We start from the raw sequence: 24184 nt of genomic DNA, 5'->3' as shown, positions 1-24184 counted from the left end.
GGTTTGAAGCTCAGATCAGTCAGGCAGAGATAAGAGTTCAACAAAGTCAACAACGTGTGGGGAAATTCATTTCAAGGGCAGATGCTGGACATGCTGAAGTGCCAGTCATGACAGGAGGCAGCTGTGACTGTACGCCACCACTCATCTCATCTATGCTGACTAAAACGTCAACGTGTAGCCACCACCTGCCCTGATCTTGTACTTTCAAAAGCTTCGGGTTTTGCATTGCACTTCTTACGCATGAGTGCACTCTGGATGAAAGCATGAATGAGATACAGTTAAAGTTCAATCACTGATAGAAGCAACTCAACCACCCTGTGCTGATTTTGGTTTGAGGTAGTTGGAAAACAAACCTTTGCACCAATATTCAGAAACATCTAACTGGTGATATGAAGAAAAAGCATATCGTCAGGAGACTCCACAAAAAAAGGTGTCAGATGTCTTTCATATCATTATTTTAGCACATGTCCTCTGACCATTTTGTATTTTACTCTTGCACTGAGAGATGATATTTGCCATTAGTATAACTGAGCATCAAATAAAAAAGACAATTTATGAGGCATTAACGTTTCAACCACATTTTTTGTATTATGTCGATACACTCCAGAGCAGCATGATCAGAGTCACGAAACCCTTTCAAGTGGAACAAGGTTTCACAAATCATTTTTGAGTCAGCAGCTCCTTGAGGCAAGATGAACACCACATCCCATGGGGAAGCTCTGGGACACCAGTTACTACATACAACCAGCCATGCTAACCTGTCTAAAATGTGGCCACCACAGCAGTCCCTGCCCACATTACACCTGATCATCGCACTGCAATGAGGAAATAATCATGAAGGGATATTGTTCTTGGGAGGCTACAAGGAAACAGACTTGTTTTTCTCCGGCATGCGGCTCATGTGGCTCACTGTAATTACAATCATACCAGCATTTCACGGGTAATTACCATGTCGGCATGTTCTCAACGCAAGAGAAAGATAAACAGTATACATGTAAGGTCCAAGGTCTCTACATAGGCTGAATAATGTAATTAATTGCTGCTTCCATTCACAGGAAAATGGACTGTTTTCCATATCTCATATCTACAGTCATGAAAACATGACAGACAACACCCACAAACATCCAGGTTATCACTGTTACACTGCAAGCAGATGTTTTAGCCGAGACGATTTTGTTTCTCAGTCAGCCAATGCAGCAAAATAAGATCCACAGGTCTGACTCATCTGGGAGATCAACTAATCCTTACACAACATCAGTAATCACCAAATGCTTAAGGAATTGTGCGTCAGATATGTTAATGCACCTTTCCCCATGATGCATTCTCATTTAGTCGTCTCCACGCCTCAAAGCTGAGTAACCTCATAAAGTGTGTACCAACGGCCACAGTTAGTTTATGGTCTGGAAGAATCACAATGGCTGAATCACAATAGCAAGTTTGAAGGAAACCGAGACGACAAATGCCCTCAGTCCCCAGGAAAAGCCCAACCAGCAGCAATCAGCATACAGTCGACACCCTCTGATCAACCGGTCACATGCCCGAGCCACAAAATGTACTTCTAAGGGTCTGCCACTACGGCAAAAAGTCTTAAAAAGTATTTCATAAAATGCAACGCGTCGACAAAATCTCCTGTCAACAGTAAACATAAACCCCAGCATGCACAGGAAGAAATATTTCAGTCACCCTCTATTAGCTGCATGTGCGAAAAGTGTTGCGCAAGGAAACAAGAGCTGTGAAACCTGTGTGACGGAAGTGACAACTGACGGAGCAGATGCAGCGAGGCAGCCGACAGATATTCAATATTGATTCATTACATTCTTTAAGGGCTATAGACGCACAACTGAACGGCTACAGCTGTCAGATGGAGAATAGCGCCAGTTTAAACAGGATTAAACGAACTGGATCTGGTTTGACAAAGACAACATGTCTCTGCTCTATTTACCTCTGTCAATGACACATGACTGAGGGCAAAACCAAGATCTATCCATTTATTTTGCATTAAGGAACATTAGGCAAGCTCACTTCAGAACATACATGAAACTGCTTGTACGTGCACAATATATTATACAATTCTCACTAATCAACACGTTCGTAGCCTCAGCACAAGTTTCACTCCATGTTTGAGCCCCAAAACCACACTGGCTCTGACACGTGTATCTCTCTCTCTCTCAGTGTGTGTCATAAATATAATTTCAAAGACAGAAGTGATTACAACAAAGCTTTTCATTTGACTCCTCCTGTGCAGAGGGAAGCAGAAGTGGTCGCTTTGTTTCATGCCACGGTTCATCACAGACATCACCATTTCCTACACGCTAGATGGTGAAAATGACATTGCACCATTACACGTCCCTTGTCCCCCAACCCCCCCCCCAACCCGCCTCCACCCACCCACTTCCCTAAATGATGGTTTGATGCTTATACAGCCTTTTACATATGACATTGATATAATCATGTACTAACAAGAATACAAGAAAACAGAGAAAACTAGAGAAAGGAAGACTATCCAAAGACAAATGTGTCCGCCAGATACTGATTTACGAACAGAGCTAGTTAACAATGCTTTAGGAAGCTGGTGGAGCCACACCAACCCCTTTGGGTGCAACAAAATGTCTGGAGGTTCTCTCACATTAGGATTGAACAGACCTTTGCTAGAATGAGCTTTTAATATCCAAACCACAGCTCAGTGAACCGAGCAGTCTCAGTGGTCCAGGGATGAAACCGCTGAAAATCCCCTGCTGAATCTCCTATATACTGTAGCCTGGGTGGGAAATCACCACTGTACTTTGGGTAATTTCTTCACCTTATCTACCATTTGGGACAGTAACCAGCTATTTTTGGAAAATTCCGCTTTGTTCAAAAACTGTTGCGTGGACCAACAGAAAAAAATGAATTATGAGAAAGTTGCTGCTGTGGTCTGAAAGCAGACAGGTTTCATTGCCAGTCAAAGTGCTTTTACAGCATTACAGCAACCTACATGCTTTTCACCCCATCACTGTGTAACATTCACCATATCTGAGTAGCTGTGGTAAAGGCCATTTAATAGCTAAGGAAATACTTTGCAGACTAATAGAGGATTTCCTCCACAATTCCATTGCCAGACCTTTATGAAGGCTTTCTAAAATCAATATGACGACTTGGCATCTTGTGTTTACTAAAGACTAAAGGACAAATGTAAATCATGCTGTGATGGCTGACATATGGGGTTTCTTTTAAGGCGGTTCTAGTCAATATGAAGACCACTCTTCATGCAAAACAATAACAGCTAAAAGCAATGTTTGACTGAAAGTGTCCTCTATCTGACAGCCGTTAACTGCTTCACATAAGCGCTGCCTGCTGGTCTGTTAGCTGTCTGACATGTCTCTCTCTCTCTCTCTCTCTCTCTCTCTCTCACATTCATAAAGTCCCTCCCTTACGCTTGACTTCACATTTGACGACAGACTTTGGGGGGCACTTGAACTGTGAGTATCAGACTCAAGCCTCCACCCTCTGTCTTTGAGCAATACAGTGAATCCCTACCAGCATTCAGGACTTCTGCTCTATACACCACAGTGACCTCTGACCTCATGGGGAGGACAGGGGGGAACAACAACAGACTATTGAACTTCAGGATATGATATCATCCCACATTGCAATAAAGATCTTTATACAGCATAGAAAGCAGCTGACTAAGACCATTAGGACTCATTGGCTGAAGGGAGACTGGTACGGGTGGCAGGGGGGAGCAAACGTAAAATAAACTTTAACAGTTGGCTGAATAAAGGGTAAAGTAGGAACGACGAGAGCTAATGGGTTAATCCTCCTGTTTTCTAAACCCACATTTGAGAGGTAGAACATTGCAAGGTCTGAGCAAACAGGACAGAGTGATAAGGACGAGAGGTAAGGGTCTAACTCCAACGAGATAAAGAGACCCACACCGCCTCACATACATGTGTGGGTCTCGAATGCACACATAACATATAGGACTGGCTGCTTACATACACATAGCCTGTCGAATGTACTCTCGAAAGAGCTTCAGAGCGTGCTAATGACACAATGCTTCGTACAGTGAATGTGCAGCAATTCATCGTTGTGGCCCTATAATTCACACATGGTGATTCCATCATGTGTGCTACAAACTAGTATAGAAGTACTCATAGGGCAACACAGACATTAACACCAGAGTTGTTCCTCTGGAGGTAGTTTTCTTTCCATGCGTCAGTGCAGATACATCTTGCCCTTCAACATTAGGAATACAAGTCTGTCATTTCCTTGATGTACTGAAAGAACAAACCATTCTGCCTGAAAAAGCTGTGTGGTCATTTTGAGATGAACCGGGTGTGAGACTGGGTATTTGAATGAACGCCTCTCTGTCGTGGTTGACTGGAAGATGAGAGCTAGATTCTTAAAGTGATAACCCACATGTTTTGTCTCCACCTCGGGTGCTATAAGCACTCTTTTGCTGGCGTTTCCTGCACTTCGCTCCCTAAAGATCACGTGTAAATCAGTTTGGGTGGTACTATTAATGTCTTCCTTGGAATTTCTGTTGCACTGTACTTTCTTGAACAAATTATCTTTCATGCTCATGCTAGACCTGTTTTGAATAAAAGACTCCAACCTGACACGGAGTCTACATATTATTCCTTACACAAGCAGCTTCAGGGTACAGTAAATGTGTGGAGTGAAGTCTGTTGTTAGGCATTATCATATTATCATTGCTCAACACTTGTCATGCAACGTTTGTCAGTGTGTACTATACTGTAATGTTTTGCAAAGTAGTGAAACAGGCTTTGTACTGATGTTATCAACACACACACTCCTGGGCAAATGGGATACTTCTCTGTTGATTTCCAACCGTCGTGGCGGCAGAAAGTCAGGTTTTTTATTTTGTAAATGTCATCCAACGCTGACACCTGAACATATCCGGTTATTCATTACAATGCAGTTTGCAGCACAACATGTTATTTGACCTCCGAAACTTTACAAATACTGTGAGCTACAAACTATTAGTGTTGTCCAAAATCTATTTGCCACAATATAATTGAGAGGGGTTCATCTTTAAAGATGTTGTACTTAACTCCCTACATGTGACCGTATTATAAAAGATATTGAAGACCTCAGGGGGAAAAGACATGACCACAGCCACAGGTCTAGTTACTAAATCTAAAGGGGTATGAGGAGTAAATGTTGTAACAGAAATTAGTGCCATGTGTCCAATGCTATGTTGAACCTGGAAAAAAGATTCAATTCACATACAGTCAAGATCTCACTGAGAGGCCAATGACTGACAGGGAAAATGTCTCTATCTGAACAACTAAATGCTTCTTTCATTTAAATAGGTGAATAGAACTGAATAAAATGCCTCCACATTATTTAAAATGACATTGTACTATAATCAAAATGTTGTTTTTAAATTGTTTTGTTGAAAGCATTAATGCTCCATGTAAACACTGGTTCGCATTGGATATGACAGAAGTGACTGCAGTAAAACCGTAGCCATTCATGCGCCTTTCTACATAAAAAGGGGGAAAAAGCACAAAAACAAGAAGTTGGTCAGTTGTGCTGGTCTTGATTATGTGTCCCTCACTCACATTCCTTGCAGTATTACCTCGCAAGGCAATAACACAGGCTCCATTGAGCCTCACTGCACCAACAACAAGATCATTGAGGAAGTGTCGAACAGGCTCGTCACGCACTTTCCACTGACCTCTTCCAGCGAGCAGAGGCAACACAGTGAGCCAAATCTGATTAGCCTCAGCTATGCCATAAATTAAGTGGGCATAGAGCAAAAATAATCCAGTGATCCACTTCTGTGGCTATCTGTCAAGCAACAGCATTCAACTGGGCAAGCCAGTGAGGCTCAAAGTGATGTGTAGCAACTGATATTACAGCATTTATGAGAAAAAGTCTGGATTCAAGTGGTTTCCACTTGGAAATAAGTGAAGGAAATGAAAGAATAATGACCTCTCTCTGTGCTGGTAGATACCTTGCAGGGAAATTTGAATTCCATGCATGCAATTGTCTGGTGCTCTTCTCTATAACACTTTACACACAGTACAATATGAGAAAAGAAGCTATATTTCCTCTACTATCTAGATTTGTAGCAAGCAGCATTAATGGTTGGTGTCTTTTCCACTTGTGTGTCCCACAATAGGACAGGAACAAGTACTTGTGGTATTAAAAACTCAAATGTTATGTTGAATATTGGCACAAGACATCAGCTATGTGTGATTAATGTAAATAAATATCAGTAAATATTAAAAACACACTGAATCACTACAAGTGGAACAAAACATTTCCATGTGGGTTTAATATACAACGTGTATAGACAAGTAATTAGACGACAGCCCACAGGGGAAACGTACAACACATTTGAACTCTGCTATATGGAAGGACTTCCTCTAACAGCAGGAAAAGACATCAGACTTCATAGTTTCATGTAAAAAAAAAAAAAAAAAGTCCCTGCTGATTCAGCTGAAAACATCTGCTGGCATTTATGTCCAGTGGTGGATATTGACCTCACCGTGCCAAAGCTTCACATGTAGACTGCAGTATTGTGAGAGCAAGCATGAATCTCATTTGATGACATCTCTGGTAGAGAAACACAGGCCACTCTAAAAGGAGGCAATGACAGTAAATCAAATCGGACTAAAGGACAACAATGACGTTACTTTGTCTTACGTACCTTTTGTTCCTTGTACCTCAATCAACACCTTTCTGACACAATCTTGATTCTATTGGATTAGTTGTGTAGTTGTCTCTGTACATCATAACTTGTTCTTGTATGGCTCAATCTTATTGCTTCCTGTATTCGTGGTTTTACCAGACGAATCATGTGATGATTGTATTAGGGGAAACTAATTCACTGCCGTAATGCCTCTACAACTTACATAAATGACTAATATTGCTCCTCATGTGAGCAGACTTTGCCATAAAAACTGTGGTTCAGGAGGCTGCATGACGCTGCTCAATGCACCGCTATTCTAACTCTGAACTGACCGTGTGATGACAGTTCTTCTAGTGCGGGGAGGTGGGGTGGGGTCCCAAACTGGATTATCGTGTGGATTATGTGGTGACTGTGCAGTCACGGCACTGCATTGTGATCTTTAACAATGGAGTCTTTTGTCTGCAGAGGGGCGATGCATGAGTGGAAATCTTAGATAAAGACCTCTGTACATTGTACATGGAGACATCCAGAACAGGAACAGTCACGTCTGCGTTAAATGTGGATTACGCCTTCGCTCTGCCTAATAGAAACCCATGAAGGATGCGTATCATTTGGCATGGATCGGAGTAAATTAGCTTTTGATTGCTTGGGCAGCCTTCCAGCCAAAGCAAATGCTTCAGGTCTGATGGACATGCCAGCATGTTGCGGCTGTTAGCTGGTTTCCAGGCAGACAAGTACCAGGATAGATTGCGGTCAACCGCTGACTGAAAACACAAAGCCTACAACTGCACTAGCAGCTCAGTTCAGGAACTGCAGGGCATCCCAAAAGCTGAAACCCTTTCGTAGTCCGCTCTCTGCCTGCGTCACCATCAGCCCTGCTGGGATTCCCCCGTGGCTCCGGCCCAAGCAGTGAAGTCAATTTTCCTGCATTTTTTTGGCAGAATAACAGAGTTAAACCTCCACGTGCCGAACAGACCCTTCAGATATGTAGCTTTTGGCACAGGAACAGCTGAAAGCCAGCCAAGCCATGCTGCTTCCCGCTCCTTTAATGGCAGGGAAACGTGTGGTGTGGGCGGACAGCACTCACTTTGACTGATACAATTTAGGCTGATATTTACAGGTGGGCTATTGCTGAAACATTCAAGTGACACAATAGGCCTTAAGGTAACGCCCATGCTCTTATACGATGACATAAAAACAGCCTTTACATTCCTGTCAAGGATTATAGTTTGACAATGAGACAACAAACTGCTGTCAGACATGTCGGTCTTGTCTTTGCATGTTTGTCGGTCATTCATTTACAATTACTAACCAGTTTAGTAGCAAACTGCTAGCGACTGCCGCTCATTCTGCCTCGATGCTCGGAGGCTAACTGAAGAGGCTACTTGCATATCACGCTTGCTGCTTAAACATCCCCGGGCTGAGATTAGGTGTGTGTGGATTTCCGCTTGTAAACGTTGAAATATAAGGAGGCCTGTTTGCATCTTCATGTGTACATTGATCAAACAGAACTCTAGATCTAAATGGGATGATAAGTCCTCATACACAGACTTTTGTGTTAACATGAGTTGCTTTCAACACATTCACATCAAACACTTGATTAGAGAAAAGGCCACAGGGACCAGTTTACATGCCAAGAGAAGGAACTGTAAATTAGATCCAAATTAGGGCTGCAACTAACACTTATTTTCATGATGAATTTATCTTTCTTTATTTTTGAAAACTATCCATAAATTAAGCTTCTAAGCTTTAATAAAAAAAAATTTTTTAAAGTTGTGAAACTGAAAAAAGGTAGTTAATCCTCACATTGGAAAAGCTGACGTCAGCGAGTGTTGGGGGTTTTAGCTTGATAAATGATTGGTGGTGATTGATTAGTAACATGATTTTCAATTCGTTTTATGATGACCAACTGTTTCAACACTGCATTAGGTTTCTATAAATGTAATCTTTTTGAAGAAATGAAGAGATTTATTTTTGATACCAGCACATTTTCAGTTACTTTCTAGTAATGTGTCAACTGTTACAGACACCTTTTCCTTGAGGCAAAACTGAAGATATTAAGATAGTTATAACAATCTAAAATGTTTGCAAGATGACCGAGTTGTGGGCATTTCCATACACTGAAACAGACTAACAACTTTAGACAGAAATACAATACATGCGTCCGTCAGATCTTCACATTAAGAGCAACAACAAGCGTCTTTATGTAGACCTAGTTTCATGAAAAGGAGTGTTACTTATTATGTACAGCCTGCATTATGCAAAAGCAAAGGGAGGCCTTTTAACACCTGAACTTTATTGCCGGCCATACGTTTCTAATCCACAATGAGCCAATCACAATGTAAACACCGCCCTCCACTCGCTTGCCGCAGCAGTATTTCTCTCCGTTGGAAACACTGAGCTGGTACAGTTATGGCCCCAGGTTGCCAGATTGGACCAAACAGATTAGTGGGACAGTTAATGGTCAAGCCTCTGAAGTGATTGGAGGATGGTGGGGTGCAGGGTGCGAAAAGGGCCTGAAAGAATTTCAGTGATTGGAAAGCAGCAGGTGACACAATTTATTTAATTTTTTCAACCACAATTTTGTCGGATCCAGTGTGATGAAATCACACCAGCAAACGATGGCTGGTTTCCTGCCAAAGTGGCCGGTTACATAAGAAACAAGGAGCAGCAAAACCTGACCAGTGTTCAAGCATTCGAGTGTGCGAGTTGGTGTGAAAGTCCTTCTTTCTCCAGGAAAATCGAAAAGAAAACTTTTCTTCATCGTGCTCCTGTCGACCAGATTTCTGGTCCAGGTTTCAAAAACTAATCGACATTTCATTACTGTGTTCCTGTCATCTCAGTTTCATATGAAACTGATGGGCCAATATATTGTATTCTTGTGATAAAACGGCTGTGTTGTTTTTAAACTACTATACTATATATAACTATTATTCTTCTTTCAAGTTCTCATCGTGACGAGGTGGGAAAGCCTCTGAAATCACATTTAGATGAGACCAGAACAATGAAACTATCCACTGAAACCAGACTTTGTAACTGCTTTCACAACTTACATGTTGAAGGTCATTCAGACAAAGTACTATATGAGGCTTTAAAGCCAAACCAGCTTCCTGTGCATGCGCTGCCCCAACCCCCACTACTTGGTGAGAAACTATCTAACACCAATCACAAAAAAACAGTCTGGTTTGGTTGTGGCTGTAAGGTTTGTCGGCTTGGCTTATCCTCCCAGACTGAAACACAGAGTAAGAAGACCTACTGAGCCCTTTTTGAATCCCACCACCCAGCTGTAGTACTGAAAGCAGCTCATTGTGTCCATATCACTGCCCTGACATGTTGGACTTGTCTTGAGCCACTATCAGATGCTGATAGACTCCTCCATCCACCGAATCCACCTTTGCCATGCACGTCCACAGAAATAACACTGCATGAGAAGGATTTCACCTCAGCTCTTGAACAGGCTGACATTTTGGGTGTACCTCTTCCTTGGAAAATACTGCCCTGCCAAAAACCAACATGACCACAACATTACATCATCATTACCACTCTGCAGTGGTGGAAGAAGTACTCAGATATATTATTCAATAAAACTAGCAAAACAGCAGTGAATAAATATTCTGTTGTAAGTAAAAGTCATGTATTAGAATCAAAATATATCGAAATTACCAAAAGGAAAAGTAGGCTACTCATTATGCAGAACAGTTGTTTCAGAATAATACATATATTTTAATTGGATCACAATTATTGATGCATTTATATGTAAGCATCACTTAAATGTAAAGGTTTTTACATTTTATCAAATGTATATATCACTGGGTTTATTAACCTACAATAATAAATCATAACTCATATATATATATATATATATATATATATGTATATTGTTGTATAACTATCTACTCAGAATCTGAAACCAGTAACTACAGCTCAAATACATGGAGTACAAAATAGAATATTTCCGCAACAAATATAAAAGTAAAGTAGCCTACAGGTACTTTTTTGTTTTTACTATTAATGAGAGGAGTAACAGCAGCTTAAAATCCATTCATAAAGCCAACTTTATCCCTGAATCAGCTCACTGTTTCTGCTGTGAACACCAACATGACATTGTACTACACCGAACTTTCACATGAACTGGCTTCTTATCATCCACGTTAAGGGCGATGGGATGTAATGACGTGAAAGGATGTTTAATGACGTGGTAAAAAAAAAATGGTGGGTTCAAATTCTACAGGACGTGCTGCAACCATGAGCATTTCAATCATTTTAAAATCATTGTAATTAGCAATTGTTGATATTTTAAAAAGCAAGCCCATTTGCAGTTGGTTTATCCGGTATTGGCCTCTAGCTAGCGCACCAGGTAATACTGTCAATAATCCGCTTTTATTAACTCAAGTAGCCAAGTTATGGTGTTACATTTGTGACAGTATTTTAGATTGAGTATGACATCAAGCGAACAATCGGACCGTTGAACAGTTTAGTGACTGACAGAAACGTTGAATACGCCACTCTGGATTCGGTAAAAACAACTCGGTGTAACCGCCAGAAAACCTTTAAATACAATTAAACACCAGCTCTTCCATTAGGTTTCATGACAAGAAATAGTGCGAGTACACTACATTACGTTCGTCGTGTGACAATAGGCAGGTGAGCGCATCCGCTACTTTAACAATAATGTACACTATCGATCAGGCGCTTTGATAACGTCGCATCGATTCAAAAAAGCTGCGTCCTGTATGTGACGAGTGAACACAGAGAGAAGCGGCAGAAAGAAGGAAGCCACGCGAACGACAACGATTCATTAGGCTGCAAAATAACGCAAATGAAAAATAAAGAGAAAGAGAAACTTACCACGTCGGCTTCCGTTTGGTTTTTACACTCTTTGGAACCGGAAAAAAACATTCCTGTTTTCCCCGATTCTGAAGCCAGTCTCCCCCCTTCGGTTACACACAGAGCAAAAAACACCAAAAAGAGGAAGAGGAAAGGTGGCTCGTGTGTGTTTTCAGCTGCAAATTAAGTGGTTTCATGTGACTGCATGATATCCACGCATTCGGCTTTTGCGTGTGATTGTGTTTTCAGAGTTTGAGAACCCGCAACGTTCAGTCAGACAGCCCGGAGAGGGAGAGGCGTGGAGAGACTCTCCGGTCCGCACAGTCAGATCATTGGTTGACAAACAATAATCAGATGCAAATTCCTAACCTCTGAATCAGTAGGGGCCAGCCCCCCCCCCCCCCCCCACCACCCCACCATACACACACACACACACGCACGCACACACACTACACGCACACAACAGGGGATGTCCGTAAATGCAAGGGTGTGAACGGGTGTGAATTTAAAAATGGGCTTGCAGTGGAGAAAATAGGTGGAGATGCACTGTTAGAGGCCCCCCACACACCCGTTTGTACGGATTGTTGGCAAAAGTGTATAAAATATGGTTCCCAACAGGTGTGTCACAAGATTATTAAGGCAATAACAATGAAAAGGAACAGTTTCGCAATTTATTAGAGCTGAAATGTTTTAGTTGATAAGGATAAAAAAAATGACGAACTATTTTGATAACGGATTAATCTTCAATGTGAAAATCATTTTGTTGATGTGTGTAAAGAATGTGAAATAATCAATTGTGAGGATTTCGGTCAGACACAAATTGTTCCCTATTTCCTGACATCATAGACCAATGCATTAATTGATTACGCAGTAAAATGATCTACGAATCTATCGATGAGGAAAATAGTCGTTAGTTGCAGCCCTACAATTATTCGTAGTTTATTTATATCCTTTTCTCTCATTTAAATTTTTTGTTTATTCTTAAGAGATACTTTCACCTCTAAAAATTCGAGAAAAAAATCGAGAAAAAAAGTCTGCAAGTCTGCAATATATATATTTTTATATTTCTGTACAATGTAAATTACTGTCATGGAACTGGTGGTATAATTGTGTATTGTGTTTACACTTTCCCTCAGCGTTGTTTTTTGGTGACGGTCCCTTGGAGGAGAGCCCCTGTTCAACTGAATGGATGGGATAATTATTTCTGTTTGGTATGAAAACTGCTTAAACCAGTCTGTAAAGTAAAGCACCACTCAGTTAATTGCATTAAACAAGCCTTTAGTATTACAGAATTTTAATGGTATGCTTTATTTTGTTTTACATAAACAGTGTCATTTAATTTCAGAAAGCTTCACAACATTCATTTTGAGAATATGAAGGTGGAAAAGTGATTGATTTAGTTGAGGGGAACTCATCTGAACACAACAGATTGTGAAAAAGCTCTCACAACTGCTGGTACGGATGTTTATCAAAGTGAAACAATTAAAACCTGCTTTAAATGCTGGAAAAAAATGCAGTCAACACATTTTATGTATGAGTTGATTTTGTGGCAAATGAGTTTCCCCACTAAGGATTAATAAAGCTTCTCAAATCGTATTATCGTTCAAAAATGTAAAACTGCTCGGAGAACCTGTAGCAGGAAATACGTGTTCAGAACATCTGTAATACAACAAAAACTATACAATTAAATTAGCCATTTTCCAGCTCAATCAAGGTAAGCTTGTATTTAGGTGTCACATATGTGAAACACAAGGACTAGATATACATTTTACAGGAGTAAAAACAAAGGATCGATCCATTCATAGAACATTTTGAAAAGAACAACATTCAGCCACAAGTTAAATAAACTCACTGCTGGAAATGGTCCTTTCTCTCCTCAGCACCGCCAACTCTTGACAGCTACCTTGTTGATTTTATAGTCGGAGTGTTGACCGGTCAGTAGCTGGTTGCCGCTGCTTACTAAAATAAAAAGCTTGAGATATTTGAAACTGAAAAATGATCCTCCCGCTGCCTCATCAGATGAAGTGTGATCCAAGAGAGAAGAGCGTTCGTTGCCCTGACACAGTGAGAAATCAAAATTAGAATCAAATGGGCATGGAGGGATTTTCACTCTTGATGTCAAAATAAGCGACCGCTGACTGATGCATGTAGTCAACACAGGAAATATACCACTAATATGTTGAGCAATAGAATAATAAGAAATATAGGTGACGGAAGTTTAAGTGACCACAACAAAGTGCAAAACATAACTATATGTAGATATGACATAATTTGTGCTCCCTGTTGTTCATTTCTACTGCTACAAGTACTACAAGTATTCTTAGTGAGACCATGGTATTCTTACTGTACTCACATAAACAGAAAAGGCCCACTTCACTGCATGTTGAGTTGTCCTGTTTCCATGTAAATACATAGTGTTTGACATGCAAATACTAAAATACTTTGTTCTGTATATTTAAAGAAGCCAGCCTCTTCTCTTATCTGATACACGCGTTCACAACACAATGTATTTCATTCATTTGTTTTCTTGAAATGACAATGATTAATAAATCTATATGATCATACATTTGAATGTTTCAGTTCATGCTGTCGAGCCAAATCCCTCTGAATATTTTGTTTCAACTTAAAACTTTTAAAAAACACTTTTTTTTAGGGTGTACACAAACTCAACACATCACAAAAAAAGACTTAAAGGAGACACATGAAGCTCATTTTCAGGGTCATACTCTTTTCCATGCTTTAATCTTCAAAATCTCTATATTTGTCTCACACTGTCAGTCTGATAGCTGTGTGCGTCATCTGTCTGAAACACTCATTTTTAGGGCATTTTAATGGAATTGTGTTGCTAGGCGACAGCTAGGGTCCATGTTCACTTCCTGCCAGCTGACTTCATTCACAAACACTTTCAACTGAAAATGAACTGAGACATATTTAGAGTTGTTGCATTTAAAACTATGAGATGGTCCGTATTTTGTGATGTCACAACTGAAAGGAAATAATTATTTAATTACATATTCAATGCAGAATGTACACTTTCCTGAATACACTTCTATATTTTTACTACCATAACATTGTCAATGCAGTATTAGTACTTTTACTGTAGTAAAGCATCTGAATACTTCCTCCACCACTGCTGCTAATGGCCCATATTTCTTTGTACTAGTACGCCATCTAGTGGAAGCACTCTACTCTAGAAACTTTGTATTTTAAATAGTTCAACTAATTTGTGTCACTGGTACTTCTATTTCATGTTTTGTATCGTGGTCATCACGTGTTGAGTTACATGTTTTAGACTCGAATGTTGCAGTTTAGCCTCATTGCAAAAAAAAGGTTTATGTTCATAAAACAGAGACCTTCTGCAGTTGTCCCAATAGTCTGTTAAATATAATATGTTCGGGTTTTCATCAAAGCATCCTGTTGACAGAACTTTTGAGTTTCACGTTTCTAAGGGTGCACAGAGTCAGCCTGCAGAAGACGATACTTCACATCAACAAATATAGTGATGTGCTCAGCTGCCGTTACCTGCATGTGCAGCGCTCTGACATTAATAAGACGAGCAAAAGGAAATGTGGTCACACGGCAGCTTCAGCAATCTAACATTTGGATGACAGCGAGTGATGAAAGGTAATGAGTACATTTACTTCACATCAGTACAATTACATTAACCCAGTAGAAATGTAAATATAGCATAAAACACTCGAATATCACACTTTTACTTTTGATACTTCTGTACTTGAAAATCCGACATAGCTTTTAGCATTTTGAAGTAAAAAGTAGGCGAAGGAGAAGACATATCTTAAACCCTTTAATAGATGCAGTGATACGTATAACTACATACTGTAGCACACACATACAAGATATTTTAGTCTAGTGTATCAAGCTTTCAGACTATTTTATGCTTTTTTTAATCCATATGTTGGCACAGGTCAATCATCTGAGTTCATGTTTTTCAAAGCACAACTACGTCTACGTGTATTTAAAAAGCCCATCTTGAAGAACGTATACAGTACACAGAAAATGACACCATGCGAGATAAACGACGTGACATTCAGAGTGACAAGTCGAGAGCCTGAGAAATTGGATTTCCACACAAACAAACACACAAACTTTGGTTGTTGACAAAATGTACCAACATGTCAAGTTTTGTTCCACTGCCAATGATTTTCTGTTGGTTTCCTAAATCCAGTCATGTAGAAATGTAGAAAAAAAACAACATATAAACTTGTATTCATAAGGCAGAAGAGCTGTTCCGGGGTTGTAAATGTTCCTATTGAGATGAAACATACCCGATAGTCAAAACTTAGCAGGTTTTTGCCATCAAAACACCTTAAATGTGGTTATTTTACATCCAATGTAACACATCTACTGCACATACAGTATACCGTTAAACCCTACAACACTATGTAAAAAAAAGGCTTTAAAAGAGGAAGATGTGTGTTTTGTGTGAACTGAGCACTGTGCATGTAGTAAGAAACACATGAATAAATCTAGAAGTGCAAGGCTGTTAGCAGGTTTTAACGCCAGCATAGTTCCTTATCTTGTGTTATTGACCATTGCTGAAGTAACATTTACACCTCGGCTACACGAGCGTGCAGTGAAAGCAGTACAGCGGGTCCGCTCAGCCTCAGTGCTGACACACAATCGTGTACTTTAGCTTGTAAGTTGGCAAAGAAAACGACTGAGTGGAAGGACCCAGACAGTTTGGTTGGTTAAAATGTATCTTTCAGATGAGGTGATGAGACCGGACAAAGCCAGCAGAGAGAAAACCCCAAAGAAGTTGTACCTTAAGGAGTTTTCTCCTCACACATATTACAGATATTACTTCCCAAGCATACCAACAGACATTTACTTCTTTACCTACGATGAGACGTGTCTGTGCATATAATGTGGAGAGATTATTAATATTCATGCTTCACACCTCACCACTTACACAAATCCTACAGGCTAACCCTTCAGGCAGTGATGCATTTCCTGATGCACTACTCCGTTTTAGCACTTTGCAAAATGTCATTCGTCATTAGCAACACAGAGCTAAGAACTGGTTTCAATTCAATTTTCCATTTGTTTTTTTGGATAACATTGTTTTTATAAAATAAATATTAAATATGAGATCCCAAACAGCATAAGGGGGGGGGGGGTGTGTTCCCATTACCACGAGTCATAATGAATCAATGTTCATGAACAGACATAACATGATGTCTTTAGCAAGAAATACTAAATACTAAACATATTTAAACTTAATGATATGTGGAATTCTATCATATGCACCATAAAAAGGCACAGCGTGGATAAACTGTTTATAACCTGTGAACTCTGACGTGTTTATGGGTCAAATGAATGGAAAATTTCCTACAGAAACCAGGTACCAACCAGGGGAAAAAAGGCATTTTCCAGCTGTATTCTTTACCGACACAACACATACAGAATTATCTATATTGAATTAAATTTGAATGAATGAATGCAATTTATTTATAGAGCGCTTTCCTCAGAGCTGTGCGGAGGAAACAGGGAAACATGCCGTGGACCTTATCTCAGCTCATCTGCTCCAAGTAGGCCGACAGCAGAAGTGTAGGAGGTAAAAACTCTTCTTGTTTGTTCACCACTTCGGTCTGTCGTGACCTGTTGTAGTCGGAGCCTGAGGGTCCAACCAACAAACGGGCTTTTATTACATTAAGCTGGCTCATTAAGCAAGGCTGTGTAAACCGTATTATAAAAACATTTTCTATAAAAACATCTTGTTCAAAAAGCTTTTACACGACCACATACTGTTTGTGTGCTATGGTTATGTCTCAAAGCTTCTGATGCTCGATACAACTTAACTGATGTTTCCTGCCAATGTTTTCCCCAAAATGTCACCTTTTATGTGCCAAGATGAGAAAGAAAAATCTAAATATCCCACCACAGATATTCAATAGTAGCCAAATATTACTGCCTTCAAATAGAGAGAATGATCTGCAATGCAGGCTGCACACAGATGGAAAAATGTGACTTTGACAAAATGTTGTCTAATGTTCAGATAATCATAATTTACATGTCTGTATGTGTTTGCACTCACTTGCAGAGACGAGGTCCATATACTGGCACACGGCATGCAGCAGCAGTCTCTCAAAGCTGATTGACAAACAACAGAGACATGACTTTCCACTCCTCAGTGTTCTCCAACGACATGCAGAAACAATCAACCACTTTCCCAGCATAGATCAATAGAGCTCGTCTTTGTGTGTCTAACGCCAATTATTTGCCATTTTCTTCGCATCCTGTTGTTCTCCGACTCTTTGTGTGGATCATAAAGGTTTCGTATAATTTAATATAATCTGCTTTTCCAGGTGAGGCAACTGCCAGAGCTTTGAGCCTGTATGTTTGTCAGGTGGTACACAAAAGGGTGTTAAACAAAAGGTTCGTAATACTATGAGGCAGGATTTCATATCATCTTCCATAATATAACTGTTGGAATCAGATATGTAGGGCTACTAAACAAAACAATTAAAGTACTGGACTGGAGTGTGTGGACTGGAGGTTGAAAAACAATTAACATTTCAATATTAAACAATAGAAACTAATTAAATTAAATGTGGCTTTATTGGCATGAAAGATTATCGTATATATAAAAACAAATTATTGATATGTACTTGTTAAGACCTTTGTAGTATCACATAGAATTTAATACCTCAAAGTATGAAGGCATAACGGAGAATCAGAAGAGTTGATCCGGCCGCGGCTCGAATTATTTACTTTCATGTCACATTTTTGTTGTACTTTCCTAGCAGAGTATAGCATGAATGACTAATGACCTAATTGATTCATGTTAAGCACCATAAACTGGATAGATGAATAAACCAGTGAAAAAGTATTCATTCATTTAAAGTTTTGGCTACACTAACACTCGCTGACACTTTACCATCATGACACCACGAGCTTCCACTTGCAGCTAACGGCAGTAAAACTCCCACTTTTAGTTTATAGGTTTATAATGTCTGCCAACAGCCCAAAATCAGATACAAAAACATTTTATAACTAATATTAATAAGAGTTTTAATACTTTCTTAGGCTTTAAGACCTGCAGATACGCTGAATATGGAAAAAGGATTTCTACCTGCTGGCGAGGTTGGTTGTGTAAACTGAGTGAGGTTGATCGATGAAGAAGCTCAGAAGGCTTTCCTCAAGGACTTCCAGTTTTCCCTGTGAGGAGAAAAACAAAACAAAAAGCAGGTGGAAGCTAAACGGTTCGATCTCCACCACGATCGTGTGTCCTCGAGCATGGTTTGTGCTCGAGCAAAATACTGAGCGTCTGCGGGCTTCCTTGCTGAGTCAGCACGTCTCACTGTTTTCTAAAAAACCAGACACAGCCGATGACGTACGGGTCAATTCGGAGGAGGGAAAAGAGACTTTTGCAAATTGGTGACTTTGAGACAACAAGCTGAAGCCTCTGAGTTTGATGCACAGCAGAGATGCAGGAGAGAGAAGTCAAACTACCGGGATTAACACGTCCTCCACCAGTTATCATATCGCCATATTTTCTTTGATCGCTCCATGTCATTTGACCCTCATGTTAAGCAGCTGTCCAGGTCATGTTTCTTCCATCTAAGAAATATCAGTAAACTGAGATCTGTATTATCAACGCCTGAATTAGAAATGATCATACACACATTTATCTCCTCTCGCATTGACTACTGCAACTCACTTTTCACATCACTCAGTGTATCTGCTCTTAACTGTCTGCAGGTCATCCAAAATGCTGCCGCCAGATTACTCACCAGGACAAACCGACGGTCTCACATCACCCCCGTACTCCGATCTCTCCACTGGCTTCCTGTAGCATCTCGGATACACTTCAAAATTCTCACCATCACTTACAGAGCACTTCACGGTCAGGCTCCTACTTATGTAGCTGATCTACTTCGCCCCTATTCACCCGCCCGCACTCTCAGGTCAAACGCTCTAGGTCTTCTGTCAGTCCCACGCACACGATTTAAGACCCGTGGTGACCGAGCCTTTGAGGCAGTGGCCCCGAGGCTCTGGAATGCTCTGCCTGCAACTCTGCGCCTCGCAGATACTGTGGATACTTTTAAAAGCCAGCTCAAAACCCACCTGTTTAGGCTGGCGTTTGTGTAAAAGTAAACCCATGTCCTAGACCTGCTCTTAACATTTGTTTTACATTTTTATTTTATTTTTATTTTATTCTTTAACATTTTTTATTCACTCTGTGTATGTAATTTATTGACCCTAGGGTCACATTGTGTTTTTTATGCTTTTAAATGTCTGCTCTGTTAAGCACTTTGTGATAGTACTGTCTGTGAAAAGCGCTATATAAATAAAATTCATTCAAATTCATTCATTCATTCATTCATTCATATGGTCAGAGCCCTAATTAGCAGCTTAGTCCTTTTGACCCAACTTTCACTGAAGCGCGACGCTGCTGTGGGGACCGGACCGCGTTCGTTGAAAAGATGTCACTCACCATGGGGATTTGTTTCCGTCGAAGAGTCGCTCGCAGCCTGCGATCGATTCTCTGGAAGCAGTCCTGAGCTGTGAAGGCAGGATTTACTGTGAAGACATTCGGTGACGTTCAGACTTACACTTAACAACCAGCTGACAGACGAGCACAGACTTGAGCCGCTCACCATTCCTCTCGTCTTTGAGGGGCCTATTGGTGTTTTTCTTCTTGGCCACCTCCTGCTCCAGCAGAGTCAGCAGCCTCTCCTGCTCCTCGCCGGAGCAATTCATGAAGTCATTCCATGGCTAAAAGAACACGAGGAGGAGTCGTCGATTCATAAACTAATACTTGTTTTATTGGGTGCTTTTTATCAAGATTTGACCATCAATGTAAGACACGCTCTTAGTCTCTGGCATTTGTAAGAAGTTGAAAAGGTAAAATCTCCACCAAAACTCAAATGTCTTAAAACGTAAATAGTCTTAAGTGCCCGGAAGAAAAACAGTAGAGTCAAAACCAAGACTTTGGTCTTGACTTGGTCTAACCCCTCAAAGTCCTGGTCTTGTCTCGTAACACTCTGGTCCCTGTCGTGACTCGGTTTAGGTGGTCTTGACTACAGCACTGCCTCGGGCCACTTCTGCAGCATTAATGAGCGGCAAAGCTTAAGCCCAGCTGAAGTCCACTGACCTCGATGTAGTTTCCGTTGGTGCAGGCTTCAGTGAAGATGGACGGGATCGCTGGGTTACTGCACACTTCCAGATCATCCTTGGAGCACTCGTCCCTCTCAAGAAGATTAGCAAGAAAGCGTGCTGGTTTTCAGAGAAGAAGAGAGAGAGATGGACAGTGTTGGTATATATACGCAGAACATCATTGCCAGATTTATGAATTTAAAGTTTTAATTCTTGAGATGAAACAAAACATACTTTTGTAGTACTCTATTGGCATTTCTGAAGCAATAACCATTCAATGTAAATGCTTTTTTTTTATCCATTGTTGGCTGGCGCGCACACACACACACACACACACACACACACACACACACACACACACACACACACACACACACACACACACACACACACACACACACACACACACGTCCGGCATTGTTCAGCCTGCAGTGGATGACAACTTCTATCTCGTCTTATAATAACAGCTTACTGTTCTCCTGTCGGCGGAGGCTCTTCTTGCCTTTGGCTCTGGGAATGAGGTCAGAGTTGCGGATGGCTTGGTTGATAAAGAAGTGCCTCTTTTTGGTGGGAGACACTCGCTTGGCTGGAGAGCTGGGCAGGGAGCTGCATTTACGCTCCTCTATCAGGCTGGGAAGACAGACGACAAGAGGGCAATGTAGCCAATTAAGTCACACAAATCCTGAAGGGAAAGCAACCGCTCCGCAGATCATGTTCATTTGAATTGTCTCATGTTGTAGGGATGTCGAACACTAACACGAATGATTCAGCTGTGGGTTATACGTTTTGGTAGACAGAGTGATAGCGACAGGCACAGCACAGGAGAGCATGCTTTTCATCAGTACACAAGATGAGGAAATAGACTTTTGTGTGACCTAATTTTCAGCCTTGTGGACTGGCACTGATCCTGTTTTTCAGTCTGAGAATGCTCTTTGAATTGGACATGCAGCATTTCAAAGTGTGACGGTGTAGTGTCTCGGGTATGAGGTGGACGTTGAGTAGCTTACTGTATTATTTATGAACACAACATAATCTTAATTTGGCTGATTATCAAAGGGAAAGGAGAATATGCCAAACAGCTACAGTGGCTGTGAAAGGTGAAGATTATCACCAAGCTGCTAAAACAGTTGATGTTGCGTTGGATAGTTCTTTATTGTACTGGCCTGCTTCTGTTTTATCACTGCTGTATCGTTAAATGGATGAGAGGAGGAGGAGCCTCCTGCAGAGCTTCAAATGTAGGTCAGTGGGTGTTGCCATTTTTAGCCTGCAGGCTGTTAGCTACACCACAGCAACATGAGACATGTAACCTCTTCCTGCGTTAGTTAGGTTTGTTCACAAGGAGAGATTATACAATTTCACTTTGAGATATAAACCCTGAGCTAACCTGGCTGTGGCATTAATAGATTTATTTTAGATATATGTACGTTTCTCTTCTGTAACCTAATCTTTATAAATTAGCAAAGGAAGCCTCTTCATAATCTGAATAAGATGTGTTGTTGGGAGTGTCAAGAGCAAAGCGTTTCAGCTGATTTGTTGGAAGACGTGATTTCACTATGAAGTCACAGACTGTACCACTAACAACATATCCAGGTCAGCTAACGTTAGTTAACGTTAGCTGCCAGCTGTTAAAGAAAGGCTAACAGAGACAGATAATTAAACCTGGCGGCCTGTTAAAACCTGAATATTAACGTCAACCAAAGTAGCACCATTAGCAAAGAGAGCTGGCACGGTTTCACATATATTACGGTTCCCAACTGCAGACGTGATAAAACCAACTAACGCTAGTTAACTGTTATTTAACTGGTAGTTGCAATTCAAGCTAACGCTAACTAGGCTGCTAACGTAACATACTCGTAATTGTCACTCACATATAATCCTGTTCTTCATTGTCTGTCAAAACTACCATTTTACTCAAGTAAAACAAACGACAAACAGCTAAGCTCTGGATCTTAAAAAGAATAGAGTCGGGACTAAAGACTAAGGTTAACCGGTGAGTATGTCTGTCAGTTTATGTTGTGAGCAGCTAGCTCCTCCTCACTGCGGTCATGTGGGTCGTCATCCGCGGAACCTCGGTCACGTCAGCCGGCACATAAAATGTAATGCTCGTCTATTCGTGGTGCTACGGTACGGGTGCTTGGATAGCCCAAAAAGCCCGGAAATAGACCTATATTTCATCAATAATTGCCCAATTTGTTAAAACACAACGTCATTTTGTACATGATATGAAATCCAACAATAAAAAAATCTGAAATTACACTGCTGTATCATCTTTAATTGAAAAGGGGTTCGAAAATTGTAATATTGCCTTATAATAATCTTTGATCTGTAAAAAAACATTTCCTTCAATGGTCAGCTAAACTTTCTGTTGGAGTTCTGTTCATGATGACCCCATGTCCAATGTAATGTAATTGTACTGTACAATCTTGAAAATGAAAGGGAAAGTCAACTCAAATGACATTTTGATATTCATAATATCCCTATATTTGACATTTTATAAAAATTAATCCTTAAGAGGTTATGTCAATATTTCACTGGATTATTGTTAAAGACGACCCTCACTATGTACATGAATATTGTCATGAAATATTACTGTATGGACTAGCAAATAGTGGATTCATAAAAGGAGACATTATCTGCCCTTGAGAACAGAATAGAATAGAATGCTGGATGGAACATGTGTGTTCCATCACAAGTTAGAATGTCAGATGGCTTGTGCATAACCTCAGTATCTTCAACCACTCAGCACCCCCAGGTAGCAGCTGGCTTCTCTTAGCCAATGCTGATGGTTGGCGTTCAAACTGTGAGGAAGACACAGTTGCGCCCTCAAAAGCCCTGCATAGTTGGTGATCGCTGTGTGGGCAAGCAACGGGCTGCCTTCAGCATTGCGTAAATAAGGTCGACCAGTCTTCAATGCTACCTGGGGGAAGGTAAGATACCAAACTCCTGTTGTGTAAACCAGTAGCATATCTAACCTGTAACTTTGGATTCAGAATAGACTTTGACTGCTACCACTTTACGTAATTTGGTCAGGATGTTTGGTGCCACCATAGTGATTTTAGGATTACCAAATCCCTCCTTGAATATCAAGTTGTTACCATTGATTATTTACTGAGAGTAAAGTACAGTCAAACTTAGAGAGCTTTGCTTATTGGAGTGCTATTTTGAAATATAGTGTTTATAATCATACAGTTGTAAAATAATTAACCATGTAAAATGTTGGGATTTACTCTAACTTCCTACATTAGGACAGTGTTTTTATGCTCTCCTTCACTCACAACTCTCTCTGGCTCCTACTCTATCAGCTGACAGTGGGCGATTTTGCCACGGCCTCCCTCAGCCAATCATATGTTTTTCGTCAAACTTTAAAGACCTGTTCTCTTCTCTGCAGTCAGTTGTCATTTCAGAACCGATGTGACCCTCCTCCCCATTCATCATCACATCCGGTGCTCAAGGTTTCTCCTACTGAGCCCATTGAACTCAGTCCCCCTCCACATGCCATCATCTCGATCTTCAACCTGCCCCTACTGTCTTCAACACCCCACCAGTGTCGACTCTCCAAAATCTGTACTTTGCACAATTTAATAAATGTATGTT

At 40.6% G+C, this 24184-nt stretch overlaps 2 protein-coding genes across 4 annotated transcripts in view; both read right to left on the bottom strand.

Moving 5' to 3' along the window:
- Positions 1-11689, bottom strand: part of arid3a (AT-rich interactive domain 3A) — a 36935-nt gene extending 25246 nt beyond the window's left edge. The window contains exon 1 of the mRNA XM_079267055.1: positions 11492-11689. The gene's annotated coding sequence lies outside the window, so the exon portion shown is untranslated. The remainder of the gene's footprint in view (positions 1-11491) is intronic.
- A 1139-nt stretch (positions 11690-12828) lies between these two features.
- Positions 12829-22591, bottom strand: r3hdm4 (R3H domain containing 4). Of its 3 annotated transcripts, XR_013771932.1 has the most exons (10): positions 22459-22591; positions 21063-21220; positions 20589-20710; positions 20092-20209; positions 19929-20014; positions 18564-18649; positions 17526-17581; positions 16996-17105; positions 14993-15063; positions 12829-13526 (listed from the first exon to the last, which is right to left on the bottom strand). XR_013771932.1 is itself a non-coding variant. In XM_079267691.1 (8 exons), the coding sequence occupies exons 1-8, from the start codon at positions 22494-22496 to the stop codon at positions 17002-17004; spliced, it is 768 nt and encodes a 255-aa protein (XP_079123817.1). In that variant the 5' UTR covers positions 22497-22591; the 3' UTR covers positions 15296-17001. The 3 variants fall into 3 exon arrangements, 2 of the variants coding, with proteins under 2 accessions (XP_079123817.1, XP_079123818.1); XM_079267691.1 differs by lacking the exons at positions 12829-13526; positions 14993-15063 and having other exon boundaries at positions 15296-17105; XM_079267692.1 differs by lacking the exons at positions 12829-13526; positions 14993-15063 and having other exon boundaries at positions 15296-17105; positions 19929-19996.
- Positions 22592-24184: the final 1593 nt, after the last annotated feature.

The sequence above is a fragment of the Melanostigma gelatinosum genome (assembly GCF_949748355.1).
Source record: "Melanostigma gelatinosum genome assembly, chromosome: 4".
In the NCBI taxonomy this organism is placed as follows: domain Eukaryota; kingdom Metazoa; phylum Chordata; class Actinopteri; order Perciformes; family Zoarcidae; genus Melanostigma; species Melanostigma gelatinosum.
This window is presented reverse-complemented; position numbering and strand designations above follow the sequence as displayed.

Coding starts and splice junctions, on each gene's coding strand:
- r3hdm4 (XM_079267691.1), bottom strand. CDS start 22,496: ATGGTAGTTTTGACAGACAATGAAGAACAGGATTATAT. Junction 17,582..18,563: donor ACAACCAACCTCGCCAGCAG/GTAGAAATCCTT, acceptor TTTGTCAATCAG/CTTTGAGAGACTGCTGCTGC. Junction 17,106..17,525: donor TATGGACCTCGTCTCTGCAA/GTGAGTGCAAAC, acceptor TTGGACCCTCAG/GCTCCGACTACAACAGGTCA.